The 26,517-nt window shown below is 31.7% G+C and overlaps 1 protein-coding gene across 3 annotated transcripts in view; it reads right to left on the reverse strand.

The window, feature by feature from the left end:
* Positions 1–26,517, reverse strand: part of LOC121130089 (uncharacterized) — a 65,294-nt gene that overhangs the window by 5,046 nt on the left and 33,731 nt on the right. For all 3 annotated transcript variants that reach the window (XR_011783790.1, XM_040725805.2, XM_040725803.2), the window contains exons 3-5: positions 15,153–15,503; positions 9,249–9,371; positions 6,776–6,911 (exon numbers count right to left, since the gene is read on the reverse strand). Coding sequence is in view for 2 of the 3 variants with exons in the window: in XM_040725805.2 (XP_040581739.1) it covers positions 6,776–6,911; positions 9,249–9,371; positions 15,153–15,503 (610 nt within the window). In the remaining variant the exon portion in view is untranslated. The remainder of the gene's footprint in view (positions 1–6,775; positions 6,912–9,248; positions 9,372–15,152; positions 15,504–26,517) is intronic.

Genomic DNA, 26,517 nt, shown 5'->3' on the forward strand with positions numbered 1-26,517 from the left:
CTGTTGCCGATTTGAAGACGATTAAATTTCGTTCTGAAATCGGCAGTTTGGACCGAAATTCGAACAAATTGCTCTTCAAAAATAACTTTAGAACGGATCAAAAAAATATTATTTCTTGGAGAGGACATTGCCTTTATTGTATCTCGCAACCTTTCTCCGAATAGAAACCCAAAGTCAGTTGGTAGTTTTTTTCCAAATAAGAAATTACTATTAACTATTTATAGGAATTATTCACAGAATCTTGCTAATTGAAAAGACAATCCAGAGCTGATAATTTAATGCAGAGTACGTTTTTGTATTAGGGAGGTAACACGGTGCACAAGGTCCATTGCTTCTAATGGTCTGGAATGATTCTTCCATAATAGTAGTGAATTACTCATAAATTTGAGCAAATTTGTCTTTCGGACTGAGTTTTATCCCTAATATGTATGTATATACAAATATGAGGAGGGGTAAAGGAAGAAAAGTAGGGTAGTAAGAAGAGTGGTACCCCCCTTCCCCCTCTACAACTTTTCCATAAGGAATATAAGTTATAACCTTATGCATATACAAATCCCCTTTTCCCTATTTTAAACTGTATATTTATTTCTTGTAGCCTACAATTTTTTCATATTATGATTTTCTTTACTCTTTCTTGAACGATAATAACATGACGATGATATTTATCTTGTAAGTTAAATATCAAACTTTTATAAATATATATTTTTTTCCTATCAAAAGCACTTTTCGAATCATGAAAGAAAAATAAAATCAAAAACTACTACATATAGACATAAATAAATATATGCATGAACGTTAGGGTGAGCCTGGTGCCCAAAGGGTTTGTATGTTTTGAGGAAGCACCCTTCACGCTCTCTTGGTATACTGTGTCATGGCTAAGGGTGTATTTTTTGTACAGTAAACGCATAGGAAACCTTCTAAATTTAAAGTAGAATTAGTGCAGAGAAAATATTGTAAAATTAACAATTGTTTATTAAATTATTGTTAACTTTTCACTCTAAAGTAATAGGCATTCTCGCCTATTTTTGGAGTAAATTGATTTAAAAATGAATAATATAAATTAATTTAAATATAATTGCAATAATAATGATACTTCAAATACAAAAGGGTCTCTTCTACATAGCAGTAAATCATTTTTTTAACCCAAAATCATATAATAGGCAGCTGATATTAAAAAGGGTCTTAATTCAGGTGTACCATATGTCTTGATTCTGCATTCTCAACGCACTCTTACACAAATTCCATCCCTAGGTATCGGGTAAATTTGTATTATCCAAGATCCGAACAGAGTTCGAGTACTCTTAGTCTAGGCCCTATCAGTCTTTGTTACCGTTCATTAAGACGGTTGGTACTTGGGACTCTCAGTAATAGAACTGATTAAAAAAGAAAATAAATAAAGTTGAGTGACGTCATCAAGGACCAAACTTAATCAGTCTTAGAACTGATATGCAGGACTAAACTGGGCGGGATTGCAGTCCTAAATAAGGACCGACACGACCCTAGTTGTTCTTGATTTCTGCATGAGTGGAGAGTCAAAATGTAACTTTCATCCGGATCCAAATTTTTTAAAGTATGAAATTCCGATAAAATGATTATAAAACACAAATATTCGAATAATTTTGGGTTCGGTTTGGGATCCAAAATTTACCGGAATATTTACATCAAAAGATCCGAACTGACCCAGATCTGTTTTATCTTTGTTTGCGACACATTCAAAAGGCTAATAAGAATCATTTGTTGGTAGAAATTGACGATAACTAATTCGTCGAATAATACAAATACACTTTGAATTTCTAATTTTTTTTTATTTGAATTGGTTTTGCGTTGTGAATAGTTATAGATTTGTGATTTTTTTCTTCTAAATTTTTTTTTTTTTTTGTGAATAGTTGTGGATTTTTTATTGTTTTTTCAAAAAAATTTAACTTTTTGTGAATAACTGCGGATTTTTGAAATTTCATTTATGAAATGTTTTTCTAAGCAATATTAATTTATTTTCAATAAATGTGGATTTTTAAGATTTTTTTCCACAAAAGTTCAATTTTTTGTGACTTAACTATGGATTTAAAAAAAAAATCCAAAAATTTTAACTTTTGTACATATATTTTATCAAAAAAAAAAAAGAAAAAAGTTCTTGCTTTTATATAAATAAATGTATTAAGTTATAAAACACATTCAAAGTGTGATTTGCACAGTTTTTTTTTCTTCTTCAAAAAATGTAAAAAAAATAAAATAACGAAGGGATGTGTTGATAAGCTGCAAAGGACTAGGCTTGTTTGGATAGAGCTGAGGCTCACCCTAATCACCGTAAATACTACATAATATGTAAATGTATAAAAAGTTATAACAATATTCCCAAATCAGACGACTTTAAATTCTATATTCCTACACACATATATATATACAGTAATATATGCATGAGCAAAATAAATAAATCATAATATTATTATGACGAACTAGACTTATGCAATTTGTTCAAAAAAAAGAAAAAAAAGGTAAAATAATCGTTGAAATAACTATTTCATCCGTTAGGTAATTGATTGACCATGTGGAAAAGGGGATTTCTTTTAAGTATTTATTTAAAAAGAGTTATCAAACATAATTACTATTAGGATAAGGAAATAATCATTCGTGTTGAGACTCTGTACTGACCGGAGTATCTGACCGTGGACCGATATTTTTCGATCTCACTTTATTGACCGATTTTGATTCAGTCACAATTTATGGAGCAATTTTTTTTAGTCTTTTTTTTCTTTCTAGATCAACGGTCATTTTTTTGTTGTTGAGTAAAATCTCAAAAGTACACGACCAGTTCTAGATCAAATACTGAATACATATAAGAGACAGTGGGATCAAAATTAATCTGAGTTATCTCAGTTTAAACTTCGTATAACGTCATTATACTTGAAAAAACATATGAAGTCATGTCATGTAATAACCAATTTATGTGTAAAATCGGTCTAGATTTTTTGGGACCAAACTAGAGCGAATTTGTTCTTTGGTCTAATCTAGATATAATTTTTATATGAGACCGGTCTAGGGTTTCCAGACAGATACCCAACACTAAAAATCATGAGATTCAAGTTCATGGTTCGTAGAAAGACTATTCAATAGAGTTGGATTCCGTCGTTACTCAAGCTTGACATACAGGGGCGTCCGCAGGGAGTGGGTAGGAGAAGCTGTAGCTCCCCCCTCCCAAAAGGAATTTTTGCTTTTTAATATAAAACTAAAAATAAATTGATTTTTTTGTGGATTTAAGATTATTTTTATTTTTTTTTGATCAGCTATGGATTTTGAAATACTTTTCCTCTAAAATTTTATTTTTTCAAAAACAGCTTTGGATTATTGAAATTTTTCAAAAAAATTATTTTTTGTGAAAAGGTGTGGTTTTTAAAAAAAAAATTCAAAAGAATTTAATATCTGAATTTTCCAGTTGTAAATCAATCGGAAAGATGAAAAAAAATTGGTAGTGATGCGGTGGATATGTTAATAAATAAGGTTGAAAATTCTAAGCATTTTTTTAGAGTGTTTATTTTTTAAAGCTGTTATCATCATAGATGAAAATAGTATTATCCGCCAGGATGCTTAAAAAAGGAACTGACAATGAATGCGGTCAATCTGACAATTTGAAGAATGTTTTGTAGGAGAGCGGCTTAGCTATCATGATATTTCATTAAGTTAGTTGCGAGTAGCTTTGGAATGAAAGAAATAAAAACAAACTCTAATCCCTAGTGTTGTGTTGATTCATATTTAGGACTAAAGACTCGATGTCGTCAAGTTCAGTCCTATATATTAGCTTTAAAACTCAAGGCTATACGATAACGCTCTTCCGTGTTAATTTGATTTCAATCACGATTTTTAATAGACACGTCAAAGAGTAGGTATATATCACCTTCCTTGACTGTTACTATTTAAGTACTGCTGTTATACTCTATGGCGTCAAAATCCGTCTCTCTTACGCAGCAGTCGGTACGGTATATCAAATAGAAAATTCTGGGAACCCCGATTAAATTAATGGTACAACCTTATTTCTATTAACATTTATAAAAGTGATAAAATTCGGTACTTGATGACGTTACTCAACTTTATTTTAAATCAGTTCTATTACTGACAGTCCGGAGGACCGGTCCCAAGACCAAACCGAATATATAAGAACTGATAAAAATAACACACCTATTAAAGTAGTAACTACAAAAAGCACTTGCATTTTCCATTAAAGGTACGTTTACGCTAGTAGGCCCGGAGAGGTTGTAGCTACACTCCCCTAACAAATTAAGGAATTTTTTCTTTTCACCAGAATTTTTTTGGGTCAGAATGAAAAGAATTATCTCGAAAATACCCCAATTAAAATAAAAAAAAAAGGTCATTCGTGCATAAAATTAAATATTTAAATTTTTTTTTGTGATAAATTACGGATTTTTGAAAAAAAATTGAAAAAATTTAATATTTGAAATTTCACTTTTGAAATTTTTTTGGATTTTTTTTCCAAAATATATTATATAAACAGCTTTGGATTTTTAAGGGAAAAATTATAAAAAATTTATTTTTTTGTGAATATCTATGAATTTTTGATTTTTTAAATGTAACATTTCAAATTTAATTTTTGGATTTAAAAATGCGGACGCAAAAAAGATGTTGATAAATGTAAGTAGCGTTTGTACTCAGAGTAGAATTGAGAATCGAAAATGCAGTCATGTCCTTGCTTAAAACGGATTGGTACATTATGTTTATTTCATTCATCTCATGGCCACGTGCAGCAGCTATTCACCTCCCAAACATTCATCAAATGTCCTGGATAAGCCTATTTATGTTCGCTTTTTTTTTACTAACCGAAAATTCCTAGGATTTACAATCCCTATTAATTTAATTAATACTTTCTTCTGATTATACAACAACTTTTTGAAATAATGTCCTACTACGCAAATAACTTTTTTATAAAACTACCTACATTATTTGATTAAGAATAATTGACTGCCTTATTATTAGGGTAGTCAAACACACTTTATTTGTTGAACTTGTAAAGGGTGGCCCATCTAACGCTTACATTTTGAACTACCACTTTTTTGACGTTTGACAGCTGTAGTAACATTCTCATTGTGTCTAATATTTTTTAAAAGGTCTCCGCTTTACTAAATAATTAAGTTTACGCTCAAAGAAAATTGGAAAATACTGAAGACTTACTTCCAAAATGGAGAGTCTTCAAACTAAACTGCAAGAAAATTACGTCGGTCGAAATAAAGCGCCTTCCAAGGAGTTTGTGGATAAATTTGTGAAGTGTGTGCGCGAAACTGGTTCGTTAATGGATAAAACAACGCGTTCCCGTGTTCGTCCAGTGCACTCAATCGAAAACATTGCTGCTGTTGCTGAAAGCGAAAAAACGAGCAAGGAGCTGCTGTTACTGTCAATGGTGAGCGCTATGGGGCCATGTTGGAAGATTTTTTGTTTTCTCAAATGGAAAAGGAAGACATGGACGACATTTGGTTCCAACAAGATGGTGCTACGTGCCACACAGCCAACGTTACAGCGGATCTTTTGCGCACTGTCTTCCACAATCGCATCATAAGCCGAAACGGCAACGTCAACTGGCTACCTCGTAGCTACCATTTGACTCCGTTGGACTATTTTTTGTGGGGAACCGTCAAGGATAAATGTTACGCCGACCATCCCGACGATTTACGATTTGAAATACGCAATCGGAGTCGGCATTGCATCTCACACAATCAAAAATGTATTGAAAAATTGGGTCGACACAATGGGCTACTGTAAGGCCAGCGACTGCAGCCATATAAAATAAAATGGCGTTTCATTATTAACTGGAATGTTGAAGCTTTCAAATAAAAAAAGTTTTGTGGGCTAATCTTTATTTGATCAAGTCAATGTAAAAAAAAATTTCCCCTTGTCTGATCCCTGTACTCGAACTCGAATCCAACTGACTCCTACATATCTACGTATGTATTCATATGATGTAATTTGAACTCTAATAATTGTTATTGGTTTTTTGGTTATGACCTTCGTCACATGTGAATAAATCATGTTTGTGTACATACATAAACTTTTGTGCCCAGTCTAATGAAGAAGGCTCTATTTAAAATGGTAGTAATTAACTTTTTTCCAAGATAATTTATTAGATGAGTATTTAAGAACTGTATATATCTTTGTGTCCTATAGTTATTTACTGTCAAACTCTCTCTCTCCCCTCCCCCCCCATATAAAATTAATTCAATTCCAGGCTATACAAGAAGGCTCAGACCGAAATGTATGAAAGTAACTGACTTTTTCCCAGATAATTAAAAATATTTTTTGTTGACTATAGTTAATATCATCTTTGTTTAAATTAGTGATGTGAGGAATAATATTCGGAATAGGACTGCTTTTTCTGGATTTGGAATCTTACACTTATGTGATGAAAAACGAAACATTTGTGTTTACTCATAAAAGACGGAGGAGAGTTTCATTTCCATCACATCATAGCTGCTCGCAGCTAGTTTAATGCAATGTCAACTCTCACCTCTTCTCTAAAACATTGTTCAAGTTGTCAGATTTACCTTTTTTTTTTTTTTTTTTTTAAATATGCTCAAAATACTAGGGATTTTAATTCACTAGGCGACTTGCTACATATGGATTAATTCTGAAACAATTATCCTTCACAGGAAATGCCCATGTCTACACTATGTAGAGAATGTGCTATTTCTTGAAAATGTGCAAACGAAAAACATTAACAAATTATAATAATTACGGGAGATTAATTATTATTAAACATATAAATAAGACGACTCACCAATCCTTTGCCTGGCCAGGAGCCATCGATCAAAATTGGATGGTGAACTATTAGGGGAATCCTGGAAGTTTTTCTTTGACCAAAACTCCTCGGTACTCTTCATGCAGCTTCGAGAGCGACAATCATTAACGCAATTCTAAAAATAAAGTAAGAAATAAATGTTTAAGTCCACAACACATCAAGAGTCGTCATCAAATTGAAAGGTCGCTCTCATAACCAACGTCTCGACTCCGTCTAACGTAACATATTTTTTTCTTCTATTTATGTAATCTTATAAGTGTTTTAAAGCTGTAATCATTATTATTAAATTCTTGAAGGATGATATCTAAGTATACAATCATCACAGATGAGTGGCAGAGAGCAACACTCATAATTTATTGGCGAGTTATAATAAGCTGTTTACCTTTCAAATAACCTTCAAATTGCCTGGATTACCACGTTTATTTTTGACTCATTTTATTTTTACACACCTGCAAGTCATATTTATACAACTCTAGACTTGTTCTTAGGGAGTTCAAAAATACATATATTGGATGGGATCTTTTTTAAGCAACAAATTTACTTCTTAATTTATTATATTAAAAAGTAGGAGTTTTTACTCTTACCAAAGTTACTTAATTAAGAAAGTAAATTCTGAGAAAAGTTCCCTTTTATCTAGTGTTAATTTAGTATCCTGCTATACACTAGTAACTTTTAAAATTCCTCAGAAAGCATCAACTACTTTAAGGGATTGTACGTACGTACAGTAGGCTGAGTCTGGTGACAGCAAGGGATGTTTCTAGTTTTCATCAGGGGGGAGGGGGTGTTCAAAAACTTTTAGGGGAGTCATGTCCACCACTCCTAAAAGGAGATACCGACGCCTCTAAAAGATTGTTCCCGGTATACAAAATTATATTAACCAAAAATGAACGTGATAATTCTGACAATTTGAAGAATACTAGAGAGGTTATCAGCCGCATGATGTTTACATTAGGAAGAAAATTTCCAAGTAAACCCTCATTGTTATTCTAGGTCTTTCGTGAACAAAGACACTGGTTATCACTCTATACTTGGACGTTCTCTTCTCAAAAATTAAATAATAATGATAACATCCTTAGAAAATAAAAAATAAAATTGATGTTGCAACCACAAAAAGTGGCTCCATCTTTCTAGGGCATTTTTTTTCAACTCTACTTATATTTTGACGGATACCTTATAAACATATCCCTTCAATTTCATTGAAATATACGGAAAGTGTGACAAAAAAAAAAAAAATTATATTTTTCGAATAAATATGAACTGCTGTAATAGATATAACTATATAAAATTTAAAATCTGGCTACACATAGCGGTTATAGGAAGTAAAAAAAGATTTATTATGCATACAATTTGCTATGGTAAGGACTATTGGAGACAAGATTAAGTCAGCCTTTGAGTGTATTATTCCCTTGACTTGATTACTTATTATTAAATAAACAAATCAATGAAGGAAAAATAATAAATCAATTAAATTTAAGGACACCAGTCAACAGCTGTCTCAATTGTACTTCTAGTCCTTCTCTCTAGTAGTCCTTGGCTCAGCCAATGAAGTTTTATGTTATATTGACATTTTTTATAACTTTTTTTTTTTTGTAATAAATAATTATTTTCGAATTAAATGGTATGCAGATTTTTTAACCATTTTATCCTAATATAGTATATATATTTGACAAAAAAAAAAGAAAGACACATTCAAAATTTTATGATTTATATAGTTTTTTCATTTTTTCAAATATTTTATTGGGTTTGTGCTCAAGGTAAATATTAATACCTTTCAATGAAATTGAAGGGATGTGTTCATTAGGTGGACCATAAACAGTACCAAAAAAAAGAAGGTAAGGTTAAGCTTGTTTGAACAAAGTTTGACCATAAACCTCACCCTAATTTACATACAGGGGCGTCCGCAGAGGGTTGGGTGGAAATGCTATACCTCCTCTACCCAAAATTAAGGAATTTTAGCCTTTAATTATATTTTATTTTCGTTTTGCAGCACAATGATGGAATAGAGCAGAAAGTTTAATATTTGATTTTCTTTTCAAAAAGTTTTAATTTTATGTGAATAGCTGAGGATTCTTGATTTTTTTTCCAAAAAGTTTAATTTTCTGAGTGTGTTTATGTATTTGTCAATTTGTGAGCCTCGATCAAGTCTAACTTCATTAGACTATAAATCATATTTGTAACACTCATAAATGAGGCGGAGGGGGCAGAAAATCGGTCCGTAGATGTAGATCCAAAAAAATCATCTTCAACAATTGAAAATGTTTAAATGGTTCTATCTACCATTCGGACGGAAATATTGCTCCAAATCGGTTAGAAATATCAATTAAGACTTAACTTGTGATGGTTAAAGTTTCAACACTATTATATTATATATAAAAAGTGTCCCCTTAAACTGTATAATGGTGGCCAAGACGTGCCACAGAACGTACACAGCCCTAGTTACAACATTCCGTACCTTTAAAAGTGAAAACCAATCCCGAATCCCTTCATTTTTCCGAAGTAGAACCTTACCATCTTTGGGCAAAGAGAGGCAGACTGTTAAATATCCTTTCTTATCCACGAGTTCAACCAATTCAACCTATAATAAAAGGTGGAAAAATAAATCCTTATTAATATTTGTGATCAAAGATATATATAAAGGAAGGAAGTGTTAAAATCATTTTCACATTATAGCCCTAATTCATGGACGTAAGGGAGAATATTTTAAGCACTCCACAAAAAATAATTTTGAATAACTCATTTTCAACAACGAATTCATTAAAAAAAATAAATGAAGGGGAAATTACATAATACATTAATAAAAAAAATGACTATAACTATAGATGAGGTTACCCACGAACGCGCATAGCTAAACCTCAGCCCGGGAGTACTTTACATTCCCTGGCTCATCATGTCATTTACTTAGGGGTACTCACTTATCAGGATTTTTGGGAGCAAGAAACATCCGGAATATATGATATCCACGTTGTACGGGGACCTTTTTAGTACTAAAACCTGTACAATGGGATAAATTATTTTTCAAAGTCTACTGTTTACTATTTTTAGAATGGTTAGGATGAATATAATATTTTATTCATCCTAAATCGTTTAAAATTAATTATGCCACACAAGATACTTGTAAAATTTAATCTTACTGGAATATTTACTTGATTCTTAATTAGGTCATTTCAATACTGATTAATTTAAATAATCGGAAGCTAACCAACTTCTATTCAGGAACCTTTTTTATTGCAAGTGGGTATGCTAAGTAATAACCAAAAGTTTCAAGTCTATGTATCAAATCAAATACTTATAGGACACTCCCTCGATGCAAAATTATAAATTTTTATTATCTGAATATATATTAGCATAATAGTATGAACGACCTCCCCAAGAAATACAAAAATCCTTGTTTACCTCAATGTATAGTTTTTTTATAGGTTATTATCATACCATATATATACCATAAAAATAACCACAATATGAGGGAAATATACCGCACTTTACGGGGAGTTCGAATAATTCCAAACACTGCATTATACGTCCCATTTTTTTAATTCTTGGGAAGATAATATCTAAGTATTAAGTAACTACGTGTGAGTGCGCTCATGGAAAATGATAAGTACGACTGAGAATTTGTTGGGATGTTTTCTTCTATATTATTAAAACCAAACAAGGTGCGTCTGTTTATCGACGCTCGTATTATATATAGGGATATGAAAATTGTTGAAATCATACATTAAAATAACTATGTATAAGCTGGTAATCTGTGATATTATTCATTATTTCTCACTAATTCAACAATTCAAACGTAGAAGTGAGCCGGGTGCCGTCTTATGATCTCTGTCAGCAGATATCTAACTAGCCAACATTTAATTTTCGTTTAAAAGTGTACACAGGAGGAATTAGACAATTTTCACATCCCTAATTAGATATATATATATATGGTAATTGAATGACTAAAAAAGACCGTAAATGACGTCACGAGGGATCCATTTACCTTCTGTAAGGACCCATAAGTGTGACTGACTGGCCCACGGTACTTTCTTATAGAGCAAAACCTGACACAACACTCATTTTGATTTATATATCCCACAAAAAGGAAAATGTTTTCTTTCTTTTTTCTTTGAAAAAGGAAAATCCCTCAAGACCGAACCGAACCAAAATATATCTTGGACCCAGTGGCAACACTAATAATTATGTATATGGAAAGAAATTTTCAACTATTATATAGTTCTTTGTTTTATTTTTGTAAAGATTGCTGCTTCTCTTTGAGAGGAAAACAAGAAGAGAATGAGTTATAAATATTAAATTTTATTGGTTGTGGAGATGGTGAAGGAGCTCAGGAAAATGCAATTTCTTTCCTTCTAATATGAGCATGACTATAAAACATACCATACAAATACGAGTATCTGTTTTGTAGGACTGCTTCATTTATGTATATCATACACATTAAATAAAATAGTAGTTAAAAGTACGAGCAACATTCCTAGCTGTGAAAAAGTACTCGTTATACTAAAACCTGATTGAGAGCATTACTTCCAGTGATGGGCCATTTCCAAAACAAACAATTATAATGCCGATGTGATTCCAATAAAAATTAGCACCGCCAAATCTGATTCCGATTCTTTAATGCTTTAAATAATAGTTGAAATGTACTATTTTGCTATAACGGGCATACACAAGATTATATTTATGAGGGGATTTGTCTTTCAAAATTTTTAAAATTCCAGAAATAGTTTTTTTTTTGAAAAACATCTCAAATCTACTATAAGATATTTAATTTTTTTTCCAAAAATCCACAAAAAATTAATTTTTTGTGAAAAAAATTCAAAAACCCCTCAAAAAATTTCAAAAACCCACAGTTGTTTGCAAAAAAGAGATTTTTTTGGAAAAAAGTTTCAAATATTATATATTTTTTTTTTAAAGATTTCAAAAATACAATTTCTAATATAATGTTTTGCAAAAATGTAAAAATACATAGTAACTCCCCAAAAAATAGATTTTTTGGGATTTAAAAAAAAAATTAAAAATTAAATTTTCCAGTAATAAACCAAAATTCCTTCTTTTTTTTTTTTTTTTGGAGGGGGTGGGGGGGCTATTTTTTCAAAACTTTGGAAACACAAATCTAATATTTTTATCCCAATCCCGATTTCAGAAATAACAAAAGATTTTCCGATTCCAATTAATCGTCCAATCACTAATTACTCCCCTTAAAAATAAAGTTGCCAATTAGTATCAACGAAAAGAATAACTGCATCATTGTTCTACTAACATCTCATTATCATAATTCTATATCGCAACCTCTTCTCCAAAAAGAGTTCTAAAGTCAATTAGTAGTCCCTCATGTTGGGCTTCAGTCTGAAAATCCTAGACCGGTCTGAGACTGTTGTGATTTTTAGTGGACCAAAATGATTTGGTTCTTTAAACAAATTTGTTCTGGACGGATCTCCAAGGAAAATTCGGTCTAGATGGATTAATATGCATATGAATTGTACATAACGTCATGTGTTTTCAAAATTGTCAAAAAAAACGTCATATAAAGTTAAATGTGTGGCATATATCATATTTGTACAATTCATAAATCAGGCGGCTAGTGGAGAAAATGGCTCTATCTAATTTGAATTCAATTAATCAACGTCCATACCCTTCACAAGAGGAAGAAAAATCGACAACTGACAATAAATTTGTACAATTTAATTTTTTATAGAAGGGGTCAAGTGATTTAATTAAGGAAAGCTTCTAGAGAATCCCGTACATATGACACGATGTTACGTACTCGGAAACGATCTTTTGTATATCTTTGTCCGTAAATGTAATAATTTAAAACTGGGTAATTAGCCAGTAAATTATATTTCTAAATTTAGGTATGTTTGTTTGCTAAAAATACAAAAAAAAAAAAAAAGAAGAGTCAAAATTAGTCTCCCAAACAATCAGATGACTCTTCTAAGAGCATTGGATGAACACTAAACACAATAATTAGAATAGGAACGAGTCCTCGGGTCATCACGAGGAATATCTGCGTCAAGAGAAGGATTAAATCCATATTACTAAAGCTAAATTTGTCTGCCGAGAAACATTTTTGAATGTGCTCTTAATAATTTAGAACTGCGCGACTACATGATTTAAAAATAATAATGAAGCAACGAGCGTGTAAAGCTAAGCCCGTCATATTTAAAAAAAAGAAAAGGGTGTACATTTATATATTCTAAATATTTATTAAAGCAAAGTTTGTCTGCCCTTTTGTTTGTTCATCCAGGGCTAAAAACTCTTACCAATGCTAGTATTATATAAAATAATAAGAGTGGCTTTAACTGTGGTATTATTAGCATACCTGTCAATAAGTCATAATGTTTGGTAAAATAATTAGTTTCAATTGAATACATTTATGTACAAATATGATGAATAAATTAGTTCATTTGTTTGTTGGTTAATAGTAGGTGAAATGGGGTTTCTTAAAGTGTGTTTATATCGCAACGTGAACGTCACATGTTGGGGAAAATTAATTTCTCAAGTAGCACGTGTTCTTCATCCATTGATATATTAATTAAAATGTTTGTCTTTCAATTATAAATTAAATTAGGTTAAGTGAAAATAATTACATTGCTCAATGGTAGATACTCATTTATTATTATTAAAGGATTAAATTAGATCCCTGAAATTAGTATTAATTCAAAATTTAATTTAAATTAGAACTTTCCACATCACATTCAAACGATCAATCATAAATCTTTTAAACAAGGGATAGAAAGTTGCAAGCCAAAGGAAAATGCACAACTATTTCTTGATTTCCAGATCCCTAAAGCATTTGAATGCCCAACCAGGGATGAATTTAAGAAAGATATTGTACTTCTAAGAAGAATTCTTTAACTCACAAAGGAGTAACGTTATTTTTTGGTTAAAATCCACTTAGACTTTTTTAATCAAAATATGTAATGTGAATTACTATAAAACGCATTAAATGGGGAGGGGGTATAATAAACGCTATTCGAATAGGAGAATTGCTAATCACATTTCCGCTAGTAATTATCATGAGAAATGATGTATTATTCAAATTTGTAAAGACTCATGGATTGACAAACAAGGATAATATGAGGCAAGAGCAAAATTCCATAATTATTCGAACAGAAACAAACATTTAATGTACTTTAAATAACGACGTATAAACCTCATATATATTAAAGCGAAATATCCTTGAGGCAAAATAGCTTTAAGGCAAAAATACCAGGCACCCAATGCTTTATTATTAAGATAGATGAATGGCCCTTTTAGAAAGACTGAGTACAACTAGCTATCAACTACACTCTCATGTATCAAATGCAATAGTGTAGAAGCAAAGTTGTGCCCGGTTCAAGTTCAGGGGTTCTATCGGTCCGGGTCTCAGTTATTTTATTTCAACGGGGTCGGTCTTAGTTCTTTTAATACAGGCTTAGTTTGGAAACAGGCACATAAAACAAGGATAAAATTCACTCCCAGGAAATGATATTTCATACGTATAAGGACCGCAGCTACCTTATACGCAGAGTGCGTAGTGCCCCAAGTTCCAACAGGGGCGCTGGAAATTAAGGGTGTTTAAGACAATGTTTTTCAAAGTGGGGACTGCGAGGGGAGGATAGGGGTACGCAGAAAGATGTAGATTTGAGGATTGCTTTGAGGCTACACATGCATCTTACAAAGGGGGCCTCAGCTAAAAATGTATGAGTGTAGGGGGGCCTTGGCATAGTTAAGTTTGGAAACCCAGGGTGTTAAGAAATATTATAGTTATCAAATTATAAGGCCCTGAGAAGCTCAGTAGCGGATCTGGATGTGTAAACTACCTCACCCCTTCCTTCCTTTATTTACACCGTCTGACCCCCAAAACCCCTTTTACAGAGCCATAAGAAGCCCTTGCCTAATTGGAACTCAGATACAACTGTATCACCCTGGCTATGTAAAAAAATCATAGGAAAAACCTGCAATTGCACAAAAGAAAACTCAGTCATTTTTCTGACTTAAGTTAATTTCATTTTTATAATATATATAGTATTTTCTCTATATATTCTATGTAGGAACAAAAGTAGAAGAACCGATACCGATAAGGTCTCAGTTCTACTTTGTCGGTTCGGATTTTTGCAGATCAAAACCCGAAACCTTTAGAACGGCAAGACTGTTAATGGTACAACTTTGTATTCAAGAGCCTCGTAATCCGAGGATTTGCTGTTTATTAATAGGCTTCCATGTCTTAGAAATTATGGAAATTTAATAGTTCCTATCATCCTCCATTTTATGGGACAAGATGAATATAAAAAGATATATAAATAAAATGAAACAAGTTTGTCAAAACCATCAAATAGCAAGAGGATAAGCGGGAAAAGAGAGAAATATGTATATTCTAACTTACCTCAGAGAGTTTAAGTTTAAAGATAAAACCTCCCATTTCACTCAAGCGTGAATTAGTTTCTTTTTTAAAGCATTGAAGGTAGTCTTTGGTTAATATGAAGAAGCGTTCCTTCCAGCGTGAAAATATTTTATCTTTTTGTTGCCAAAGTAGACCCTTTTTAAGAGTTGTTTTGAATGGATCCTCTTCATCATCCTCTTCCTTATCAAGAGCCTCTTCATGATCCTCCTCCTCTTCTTCCTCTTCACGGAAATCCGGTTTCTCAAATAGAATATCCCGATGATCTCCTCCTTCTGCCCTTCTCTCTCCATGGAACTCTTCATCGTAATCATCGTAGACTTCATTGCTAAAGAGCTGGAAATAAAAAATGAGAATAAGTAAGAGTCATCAATAACGTTTGACATTCAAATGTATAGTAAGAACACAGTATAAATCTACATAATATCCTTATCTCCTTTGAAATATAACATATATGTTGCGTGTACAAATAGCAATTTCTTGCTTTTTAAATGGAATGATTAAATTACGACATTGGACATTCTAATTACCAACTATTAATTGATACTATCATTTTATTTTGATCTATTCAAATCACTTGGTAGGTTTGCATTCAATAGTCATATAGCTAACCGTGGGCATTTGAACTTTATAATGTGCAACAGAATACTTATATTTTAGTCAAAAATAGTCAAAAATGAGAGCATTAATATATATTTATCATCCTATGAATATTCAATAGAGCATGAACGTTCTTTACTAATATTAGTTTGTAATCTAGGCTTCAGAGAGTCGTACCCCGTGTCGCAGGGACATAATACAAGACCATGAAGGATAAATGTAGTGTTGGATCGGTCCTTATTTATTCGGTACAGTCCAGTCTTAAACCCGTCGATCCTTGGAACTTTTCATAAAAAATATAGATGGTTTATGAAGCCAAATAAGATATATGAAATATATATTAAGATTATTGCAAATATCTTGCAAAAAAATATTATTTTTTGCAAAAAATAAATACGAACATATTATATTGTTGCTTAGTCAAGTGTGACTGGACGGGACCGGAGTCATAAGTAAGGACAGACACAACACTAGATAATAATAGCTTTGTTTACTTAATTGTAGTTTGACAACCACCTCTTGAAAATTCATATATCAATCATCCCCCTCCCTCGTTATGTGAATCCAAGGAATTGGTATACAATAGATAGCACCGGATGCAATCTATTCCTTCTCAAGGTGGAGTTGGTGGTATGGATATAACAGAAAACAAGAATATCGAGAATTAATAAATACTTTTTCGTACTTTTCATCAATATTTTTTACTTTAAACCGATGAAAATTATTATGAAAAAAATAGATCCATAAATATTTTTTAATTATTTGACGATAAAAATCCAGCTGTTTTGGTCAGGCTTAATTTCATAGTTAATGTATCTCCCTGGCAGGTATGAGAGATTGGTAGTTAAATCCTTCATAGTGGTTACCATCCTATCCTAAAGACGCAAGCCATTCCTTCTAGGCAGAGATTAATTGGAAGAAAGTTTGTTTTTCAACAAGACAACGACCCAAAACATACATCCAAGCTCTGAAAAAAATTCTTGGAAAAGAAAGAAGCCTCTCACATCTTATCTTTTAGGTTATGGCCAGCTCAATCTCATGATTTAAACCCCATAGAAATCATTGTTGGAACATCTCGCGACAGAAAAGTTTAGGAAAAGTGCCCACAAGTAAATCGAACATTTTGAGGAATGCTTGGAATGATATCACACCTGCACATCTGAAAGACCCCACATCAAGAAGGCCAAAAGCCTGTAAAGCAGTCATAGCAGCAAAGGATTGATTTATGGATCAAGCTAAAATTTAAACAAAAAAACTTTGATTTCTTTCAAATAAATGTTCATACCCAATTTGAACCTTAATTTCTCTTCAATTTAATAGGCCAATAATTACTGTGTTACTTGATGATAAAGTCATGTGTAGTTGGAAAAATAATGAAAATTCCATTAATCTTTTTTTTCAAACTTTTCCATGCTAGTCATTTTCTTTATTAATATGACGCGATGAGCCAGAGAGTACTTTAGACTCTAAAAGACTCACTGGCTGAGCTTTAATTACACACGCCTATCATGAGGTGCTCGTTGTTCAAATGAGGGCTCATAATTGGCGTTCAAACATATAAACAAACAAATTTTGCTTCAGTAATAAAGAAGATAACGTTGTAACTTTTCCAAAGAATGTGTTTTTTTTAAAAATATATTGTCCCCAAGAGAAAAGGTATTTGTGCAGAGGGACACAAAAACGGGACAGTCTAAGTGTGCCTGTACACCTTAAACATATAATTCTTGTTTATTTTTACTCTTTTTTTTAAAGAACGAAAAATAAATTCATTGCATTCTATATATGAGCAACTAATAATAAGAAACGAGTGTTTTGGTTTGTATTAGAGGTGGTCGTTGATGATTTGTGGGGGCAGTCGACAGTGGATGGATAGATAAAGGCAATGCCTTCAATTTGTTCATAATTCCTTATTATATAAGAGAGTGTCTTATTATATATTGATTATTAAATAGTTTAGTATATGACATGTTTCGAAAAATGTATTTATTTTGAAGTGATAAGATTAGATTAACTAAAGCATAAGAGCTTTTATTGCAAAAGTTAGCAGTTAAATAGTTTTATAGTCGCAAATGCAAGTGAACCACTTTTAAAACATATCATTAGTGATGTTAATCGGTAGCATTTTTTATTTGTCCGTTATTATTATTTTTTTTTTTTGAGCTGGCAATCTTATAAGTGAATTTTCATTCCTTCAGATGCTATCATTAATATATAGAAAATCTGTTTGAACGTGTGCCTATAAAAGACGTAGTGACCCTGAGGATTTGTTGCAGAATTATTATTGGACTAGTAGAAGAATAAAGGATCATATATGACAGATTGTTAGATGAATCACTACATACTATGTAATAATTGCGGGTCATTTCCTTGCAATTAATTCTCCAGACACACCTTCATGATACTGTCAACCAAGGTTAATAAAAATACAGGGTGTGACCATCATATAATTGGGCTTACAGAATTTACACACTGATGTATTGAACCGACTGTTGGGCAAGACAGGGAGATTTTGACAAAACACGCAACCACTCATAGTCTATGACGTCACTATTGATAGAATTTTCAATTTAATGTATCGTACCGACTCTTGGGCAAGAAACACAGATGTTGACCAAACACGCAACCACTCATACACTATGACGTCAATACTAAAAGCGTGGTGGAAGTCAAAGCTCTTGTCTCACTGTCTTTTACTTAATAAATATTGTACTTATACACCAACAAGGTTTACTTTTAGGTAAGGGCATGCACCTTCCTACAAAATTTATTTTTTGTATATTGTCAAAAATATAACCCGTATGAAGAGCATCCCACACAGGGGATTTGTGTATGATAACTATTAGATTTCGATAAAGTTTAAAACCTATCGTCGTTACTTGAAAGAATCCTCAATGGAATTGCCTATGCTCCAGGAGTACGGCTTGCGTAGTATAAATTTGAGGCCTCGAGGCAGATTGAAAATCATCGCTTCATGAATAACAGAGCACTCCTAATGTTCAAATACTTTTTTATAATGGCAGCTAACACCATTATTATTATTATTTTTTGCAGATGGAATAACTATAATTAATCAAATGATATATTGTGCTTCATAATCAACGAGTAAGGGAATCCATTCCCATTTGATTAGTATGACGTTGACCTTTGTCCTCTCAAGATTTAATTTGATGGATCTATCTCAATTTGATCAAAAGTTATGGTCGAATATGGAATTTTAATATTTTGTCTGATCTTGAACTCCTAAAATTCAAGTTAAGATACTACAAGACAAATTTCCCAATTTTTCCAAATTCACCGAACACTTTCACTATTGATGGCTGACAAACCAATACTAAGCAACGTGGTGCCTTCAAACTTAAAACACATGCTTTATAGATTGTTTATTTTGTAATATGGTGATTTCTTTATACAAATACCCCCATCTTTGAATCAGGCCGGTTACTTCTGGGACCGCCCTCGTATATATCCTCCCAACAAAAGTTTGACCAAAATATATCTTCAACTTTTTTCGTAACCCTGCAAATCAACAGGCAAACCAAGGCGTAAACATCAACTTTGTTGTCGGTGTTGATATATTTTGTGACTGTAGATAATTGATAGTAAAGAAAAATGGGACTTTTGCAAATCTGCCGGGGTCTCCTATACTATCAACATAGAAATTGAATTCCCGCTTCTTTATACCATGAAAGATTTATTGCTTAAGAACCAAATAGTAATAATAATAAAACTATATAATGTTGTGCTCATGTTGCAATATCCGTTCAAGTTGTAAATGGTATAAGCAACATGTAGAAGACACAATTTCTTCGTCTTATAACCCACTATTTAATTAGAACATTGGTCATTCTAATTACCAACTAAAGGGTGCAGCATTAGAAAAACTACTATAATAATGAAACACTGCTGAATTGGATTCTGAGCCATTTAAAAGGGTATACAGGGATTGATGAGATTTTCCACTGGACTATTTTTGCACCTCTGATCAGCTTTTGAGGCTCGTCGGCATGGCTCTGTACCTGTTTCTGGCGGTTGCACCATTGATAAACTGAAAATAAGTACTTTCAACTATTATTTATCTGCTGGAGTCAGACTAAAGAGCCATACCTAAAGAATGCTAACAGCACGTTCAACACTCACAACACTCTGAGATTCAATGCATATAGTTCATGAAAAAAAAGTGTATTGAAAAACAAAGTACACAGCTCTCCAATGCATCTCAGCTTCTCTGCAATCAGTTACTACATCCCATGTGAAGTTTAGTGTATGTAGGACTGCTTCATAGCCGAGCAAGCCTATAATTTCGGCCATTGTCAGATGCGATTAATGAGACACCCTTTATTAATTGACTATTATCATTTCATTTTGATCTATTCAAATTAGATGGTTATTATAAGAGTATAATAACAAATGGCATTTGAGATTCATAATGTACTAAGAATACTTTTTGTTGTAGTAATGAATACACTCAAATAGTCCATTAATATATCCATTCTCCTTTATCCATTAATACATGTCTTCATTATGACAAATCTACTCTAAAACGATTGTTTTCATTGTTTTGTTTCCAACTTGTACAACTTCCTTATACAAGTTGCAACTTCCACAAAATCGTAAACATATGTTTACATATAACATTGAAAAGAATATTGAATGCGACAATACATATTTGTTAAAGTCTATGTATAGATTTTGATACAATATATTGTTGTACATATGTCTCTGTTATACACATATATAAATATTTTAATAGAATCAAAGTATAAAATGGGGCAAAAAAACATGCATAGACTTTGCGCATCATGTGTGGAAATGTAATTAAAAGCAAATATCAATAGGGGAAGGAGAGAATGAGTGATTCGCCACAAACTTAATCAATAACTTCTCCCTCTCTGTAGCTATAGAAATAAGTGCATTAATTGAATTTATGAACAAATTTGCTTACTACACAAAGACTATATCTGTCCAAAATAGATTCTTTCTAAATGACAGTAACGTCTTGAATTACGAACATAATAATCATCAACATGTCAAATATAAATAAGAAGACCGTCTTGTCAACTAACACGATGCGCAAATAATATCGTCGCATAAGCTCAAAAGATTATAAACGATAATTATGACTGCTCAACAAACATTATGAAATGTGAAAAATCCAAGCTCAAAGGAAATTTGATTTTTTAGACAGAGACTTCCTCTTAGTGTGTTTACAATTTGAGATCATGTTAGGTTTTGATTGGATAGAAGAGAGGTCACGCGGATTCATTCTTGTGCATCAAAAATATAGGCTGAATTAAAGAACTTAAATTGACTCTCAATAAGAACACAAATTATATGTATTGCACCGAAATAAAAACATACCAATGAAATTGTTCAAGAGGAGCTACTTTTTATCTGAGTTTGGCTGAAAACTGCAATTTTTTAGGACAAGTTTTCTCTTTTTGCCGCTGATAGTGGCCATGGCTCCTGACTTTTTTTTTCTCTTTTGAGAAAAGTAGCCCAGACCAACTATTATTTGCGTATGGCGTCCTCTATTGGTCACTATATATTAGTAACAAATTTTGTTATTTTTAATTATTACTGATCTATATGCGGGCCGCACTGAGTGAGAAGTAGGGCCGTGTTGCCCATTTCTGACTTAAAGGAAGGAGCTGACACACTAAAAAATCAAAAAACAACAGTATAAATAAACGGGAAAGAAATAGATAGGACGGGTATGGGTTCGGATCCGAAGTACCTTGGTACAGTTATAAGAACCTTGTTTTCTGAGATCCGTCTTAGTGCATTCAAAATTTTCCAGATTTTAGAGCGCTTATAATATTGCTCAATCAAAATAAGACGGATCATGTGTACGCTATGATTACACATTATCCTAGATCCGAAACGCCTCATTCATTATAATATATTTGTTTATAGGCAAACATTTTTTTGATTGTTGCTCAAGATTGTTTTTATGTTGACATACCACACATGTCTTTGATCATAAAATAAAGAGGAAATATTGTAGGGTACATACATACACTTTCCAATCAAATATCCATTATAGTGAATAATGACACATAAATGAATCGTCTATAAATATATGAACCTTTTTTAAACCAACTTTTAAATTGTAAGCGTATAAGTGATTAAAAAATAAAATAAAATCTTCATTAGTCCTTCCTCTTACCCAAGAAACGTGAGTGGAATAATAACGCGAATCAATAATAATAAATAAGAGATAACTAGAATATATCTTACTATACAATGTACATAAAACTGACCTCCTTTTATGTATTTTTATCTCTTAAGTGACTTATAAACCTTACCTAATAACTCATTAGTTGTAGAATGAAGGATAATTGTAAAATCCCACATCCTTCATATACTATACCGGGTGTAACGGGGGGAAAATGACAATACATCCAAAAATGATCTTTGAGAAGTCTACGTTTCTTTCTTTTATAAAAACAAACCTTTATGCATCCAGTGTTATTATAATTGTATGCACAATTTACCTATAAATATAGTAAGGAGTAAAATAATCTCAATATCTTTAGCAGTGTTATAAATAATGTCAGAATCAGAATCGTTCCATCCCTAGTAGGAACCAGGGGAGTTTGCAGGTATCAAAAGGAGAAAGCAAGTCATCGTTTTGAAGATGACAATGTCAATGTCACTCAAAGGAACTTTGCTCCAAAAAGTAAGTATATTCATCTCCAACCTGTTTTAAATTGAATGAAGTCTACTGGATTCAATAAGGGTTATCATCTTAATGACCGAATTTCAACCTTTAGACTCTGCCACACAAATATTGACATTAATTAGGTTTGTTATATTTTGTATGAAGTCTATATCTAGGCTTTCTGCAAGGACTATGGGAAAATATCAGAAGAATATGGGCTATAATGATTCATACAAATTCCAATGTAATCACATCCTTCGGTTTGATGTTCTTGATGTAGTAAAAGTTTGGTCATTTCTTCGTCACACCCCGCATACATCAACTCATTAACAAGGAAATGGTTGCTCTCGTATAATAAATACACTGTTCAAGAAACTTGTTCTATTACTGCATGCAAAAATAAATATCGTTGAGTCACTCAGGATGATGTGCTGCTCAATGAGTAGAGTGAAATCAAGGATACTTACTAGTGTTGTGACTCAGTTTTAAGTGAATTTCGATCCAGACCGCGATCTTAGAGGGTAGACCAAAATTTAATTGTTTTCAAATCTTGGGTTGATTTTTTCCGTCTCAATATATCACAGGATAATAAACAGAGTATTTAACTGTGAATGTTTATGCTTCTTTTCCCTTAAAACATGTTCTAAATACGGATTAAGGGAATTAAAATTAACTATTGTCAAGTTGCTGTGAACACTTCTCAACTATTAGGGAATGATAATTACCAAACTACCAATTGATTTAGGGGCGTCCACAGGATTATATTTTGTGGGTAGATTACATTTTTTTTTGAAAAAAAAATTGAAAAATTAAATTTGTCTGAAAAATAAAGTGAAAAAATAATTTTTGGGGAAACATTTCAAAAATCCATTCCTTGTCTTAAAATGTATAATTTTTTGGATTTTTTTTTTCTAAAATTAGATTCCAAATATAGAAATTAAAAAAAAAATCTAATATTAAATTTTGGAAGAAAATTTTAAAAATCCATTGCTTTTCACAAAAAATTCATTTTTTTGAGAAATAAATTTCGAAAGTAGAGAAGTAATCACAGACTATTAAATTTTAAGAAAAAAATTCTAAAATTAAATTTTCAAAGTAAAATTTTTGAAATATTAAATTTTTTGGAGAATATTTTCAAAAATATAGATTATTTAGACAATTAAATTGATAATTACGTGATAAAAACCTATTTTTTTTTCGACCTTTATCGATGGACCAATTTTCTCCCCATCCCTCTGATTTATGACTTATTTATCAGTTGTGCAAACATGATTTACGTAACCCATTTAACTTCATAGGACGTTATTATGGGTCGATATTGTTTGAAACCCGCATACGTTATGTACCATTCATAAATATAATTTGTATAGAACGAATTTGAGATGAAACCTGTTTTTTAAAGACCGATTCCGAGTCAACTTCTATTGTGGAGCGAATCAAATATAAGTATTATCAAAGTATAAAGTGCAAAATTAAATTTAAAAAAATGGAGAAAAAAACTTCAAACAATGAATATTTTCAATGCCTAATTGTGAAGTACATATACGGACTATCAACAGAAAAGCAACCTAGAATAAATTTACCTAAAGTTGAGACTGGATTACATTTGTATTTTTGATGAATAATGAATATTTATCAAGTAATTATTCTTAATAATAAGCCCTTGTGTACGTCGTAAATTACAGTCAAGTAGTCCAAATTAATAGCAACAATAACAGAATGAGAAAAGAACATATTTTATTTGAAAAAAGCATTTCGGGGACAATGTAATAAATCAATCATCAAACAAATAAAGGTTCTAAACTATAATTCAAATTATTGGCTATCATATTTCATCCCTCTAATTTGTATAATAAGGCTGCTAACATTGACTAAAAATTAGGATTTTCTCATTTCCTTCATTATTGATTATTGACGTACACACATTAGACCTTTTCAAAAATATACTTTTTTGAATTTTGATACATTTCACCATTTTTTCAAGATGTGAAAAGCTCCAAAATAATTTTTTTTAGGGATCTAAGTATTTTCTATACCCTACCTCTTCGGCCATAATGTTTTTCTAATATGCCTTTTTTGGATGGTTTGGTGTAGTTTTTGGACAAAAATTATAGATAAAACACACCATTGAATGCCAAAAAATACATTAAACTAAATAAAACCATTTTTGTATAATACTTTTTACATATTTTATTATCTAAGTATCACCCAGTACAATGAAGGTAAAGATAAAGATCCGACCGCAGTACAAAAATTGTAAACTTCTATCTATCAACGTTATTCTTTCTTATATTTAGCCATTTGTTGCAGAAAATATATTAATATTTTCGAATGATTGTACAGCTACCTCAATTTCTTATTTAAGAATAATTTTTCTAATACCAATTTCTACACGATTAAATTTTTGTAAAAAAAATAATTCTTAAATTAAATTTCACATGTAAAATTTTTTGACAAAAAATTCCAAATATTAAATTTTTCTGAGAAAAATTATCAGAAAAATTTCAAAAATCCATCATCGTTCATCCCTATAATTTGAGTAATAAGCCTAACATTGATTAAAATATGGATTTTCTCATTTTCTTGATTAAGATTGTTTTATATTGGCGTACCACATATACAATACATATAATTGTGTAAACACGTCCGTCACTGACGTCATGGATCAATTGACATTGTATCACACAACCTTTCCTCTAAAATAACAAACAACAAAGAAAAAAGACCCAAGGTTGTTCAACAGTTAAACAATTACGTGAAATTACTCCTCAACGGCTAAACTATTCTTTAATTCATAGATATTATGTAAGTGGGCTTAAGTATGTCAATGACTATTGGAGCATTAATAAGAGAAGATATATAGCATTTGGCAAATTATTATTGTATAAAAATAAGAAAGATTTTGCGAGGGTCATGAAAATAGACTAACAAAAAATGAGGTTTTGTGACTATAACAATTTATTTCACTGGTAGGAATTCCTGGTTGTAAGATAATTTGTCGAAAATAACAATCTTTTTCAGTCACTTCCTCTCATGGCCTATGCACTTTTTCCCTCTTGGGAAGAATTTACCTTGTACATTCAGTTAAAAGGGTACGGAGGACACTACGATAAATACCTTGTATGAATATTGATCTCATGGACTTTGTTTATAAGCTTTAGTAGGGCGAAGAACAAGAGACATTTTGTCTTAATATATAATTGCCAGAATAAATGCCTAGTATGAAGGGAGCTCTGAATTAGTTTACGAGCACTTTTTGTAACAAACGGATGTTGCTCGTAATTCTATGTATGTAAGTAATATATTACATGAGATTAAATATGGTTGTGTTTTAATATATGTAGGTATATTTATAAACATATGTTACTTTACTAATTGGAGGTTATTAGGATATTAAGACATTATTGCTACAAACAAAATATAATGGGTAAAATAAAATAAAAATCCACAGGCATAGAAAAGGGTGGAGTTATTGTTGTTTGTTGATTTCGAAGCTTTAGTACGCCTAATTATAACACCAAAAGTAATTTGACCTCAATATACGAACATTAGTATTTTAATGATGGACTTTAACAAATGGTTTACAGGGGTAATATACAATGAGGGGGGTTATAAGTGGGGGTTTATTCAAGGAAGAAGTCCTTGAAGAACTTGGGGTAGAATTGAGGGATCGACATAGTTGAAATTTCTACCTATATGTCCTTGCTATATACAGAATAAGGGTTTTATTTATTTCCCTTCTCTTCCCAGCAGCTTCCAGCTAGCTTTATACAACGTCACGACAGCTAAGCTGTTCTCCTCCAAAACATTCTTTAAATTGTAATTATGAACAAGTTTCTTCATTTTCAACATACAGGGAGATTTTTTGCAAACGGAACGTAGTTTTATTGAATGAAAATACGTGCCGCCGTTTTCTAAATAATTAAACATCCCTTGATCACCCTCTATCCAGTCAAAATCTGAGATTATCTCCAGTTTTAAACTGTAAGAGGAAGTGGAGTATTTGTGGAAAAATTCAAATTAGTCTATTGCATCCATTTCTTGTGATATAAGTAGAGTCTTTGTAAGGGGAAAAACGCGCGAGGAGAA

This window comes from Lepeophtheirus salmonis, chromosome Z, assembly GCF_016086655.4.
Source record: "Lepeophtheirus salmonis chromosome Z, UVic_Lsal_1.4, whole genome shotgun sequence".
In the NCBI taxonomy this organism is placed as follows: Eukaryota; Metazoa; Arthropoda; class Copepoda; order Siphonostomatoida; family Caligidae; genus Lepeophtheirus; species Lepeophtheirus salmonis.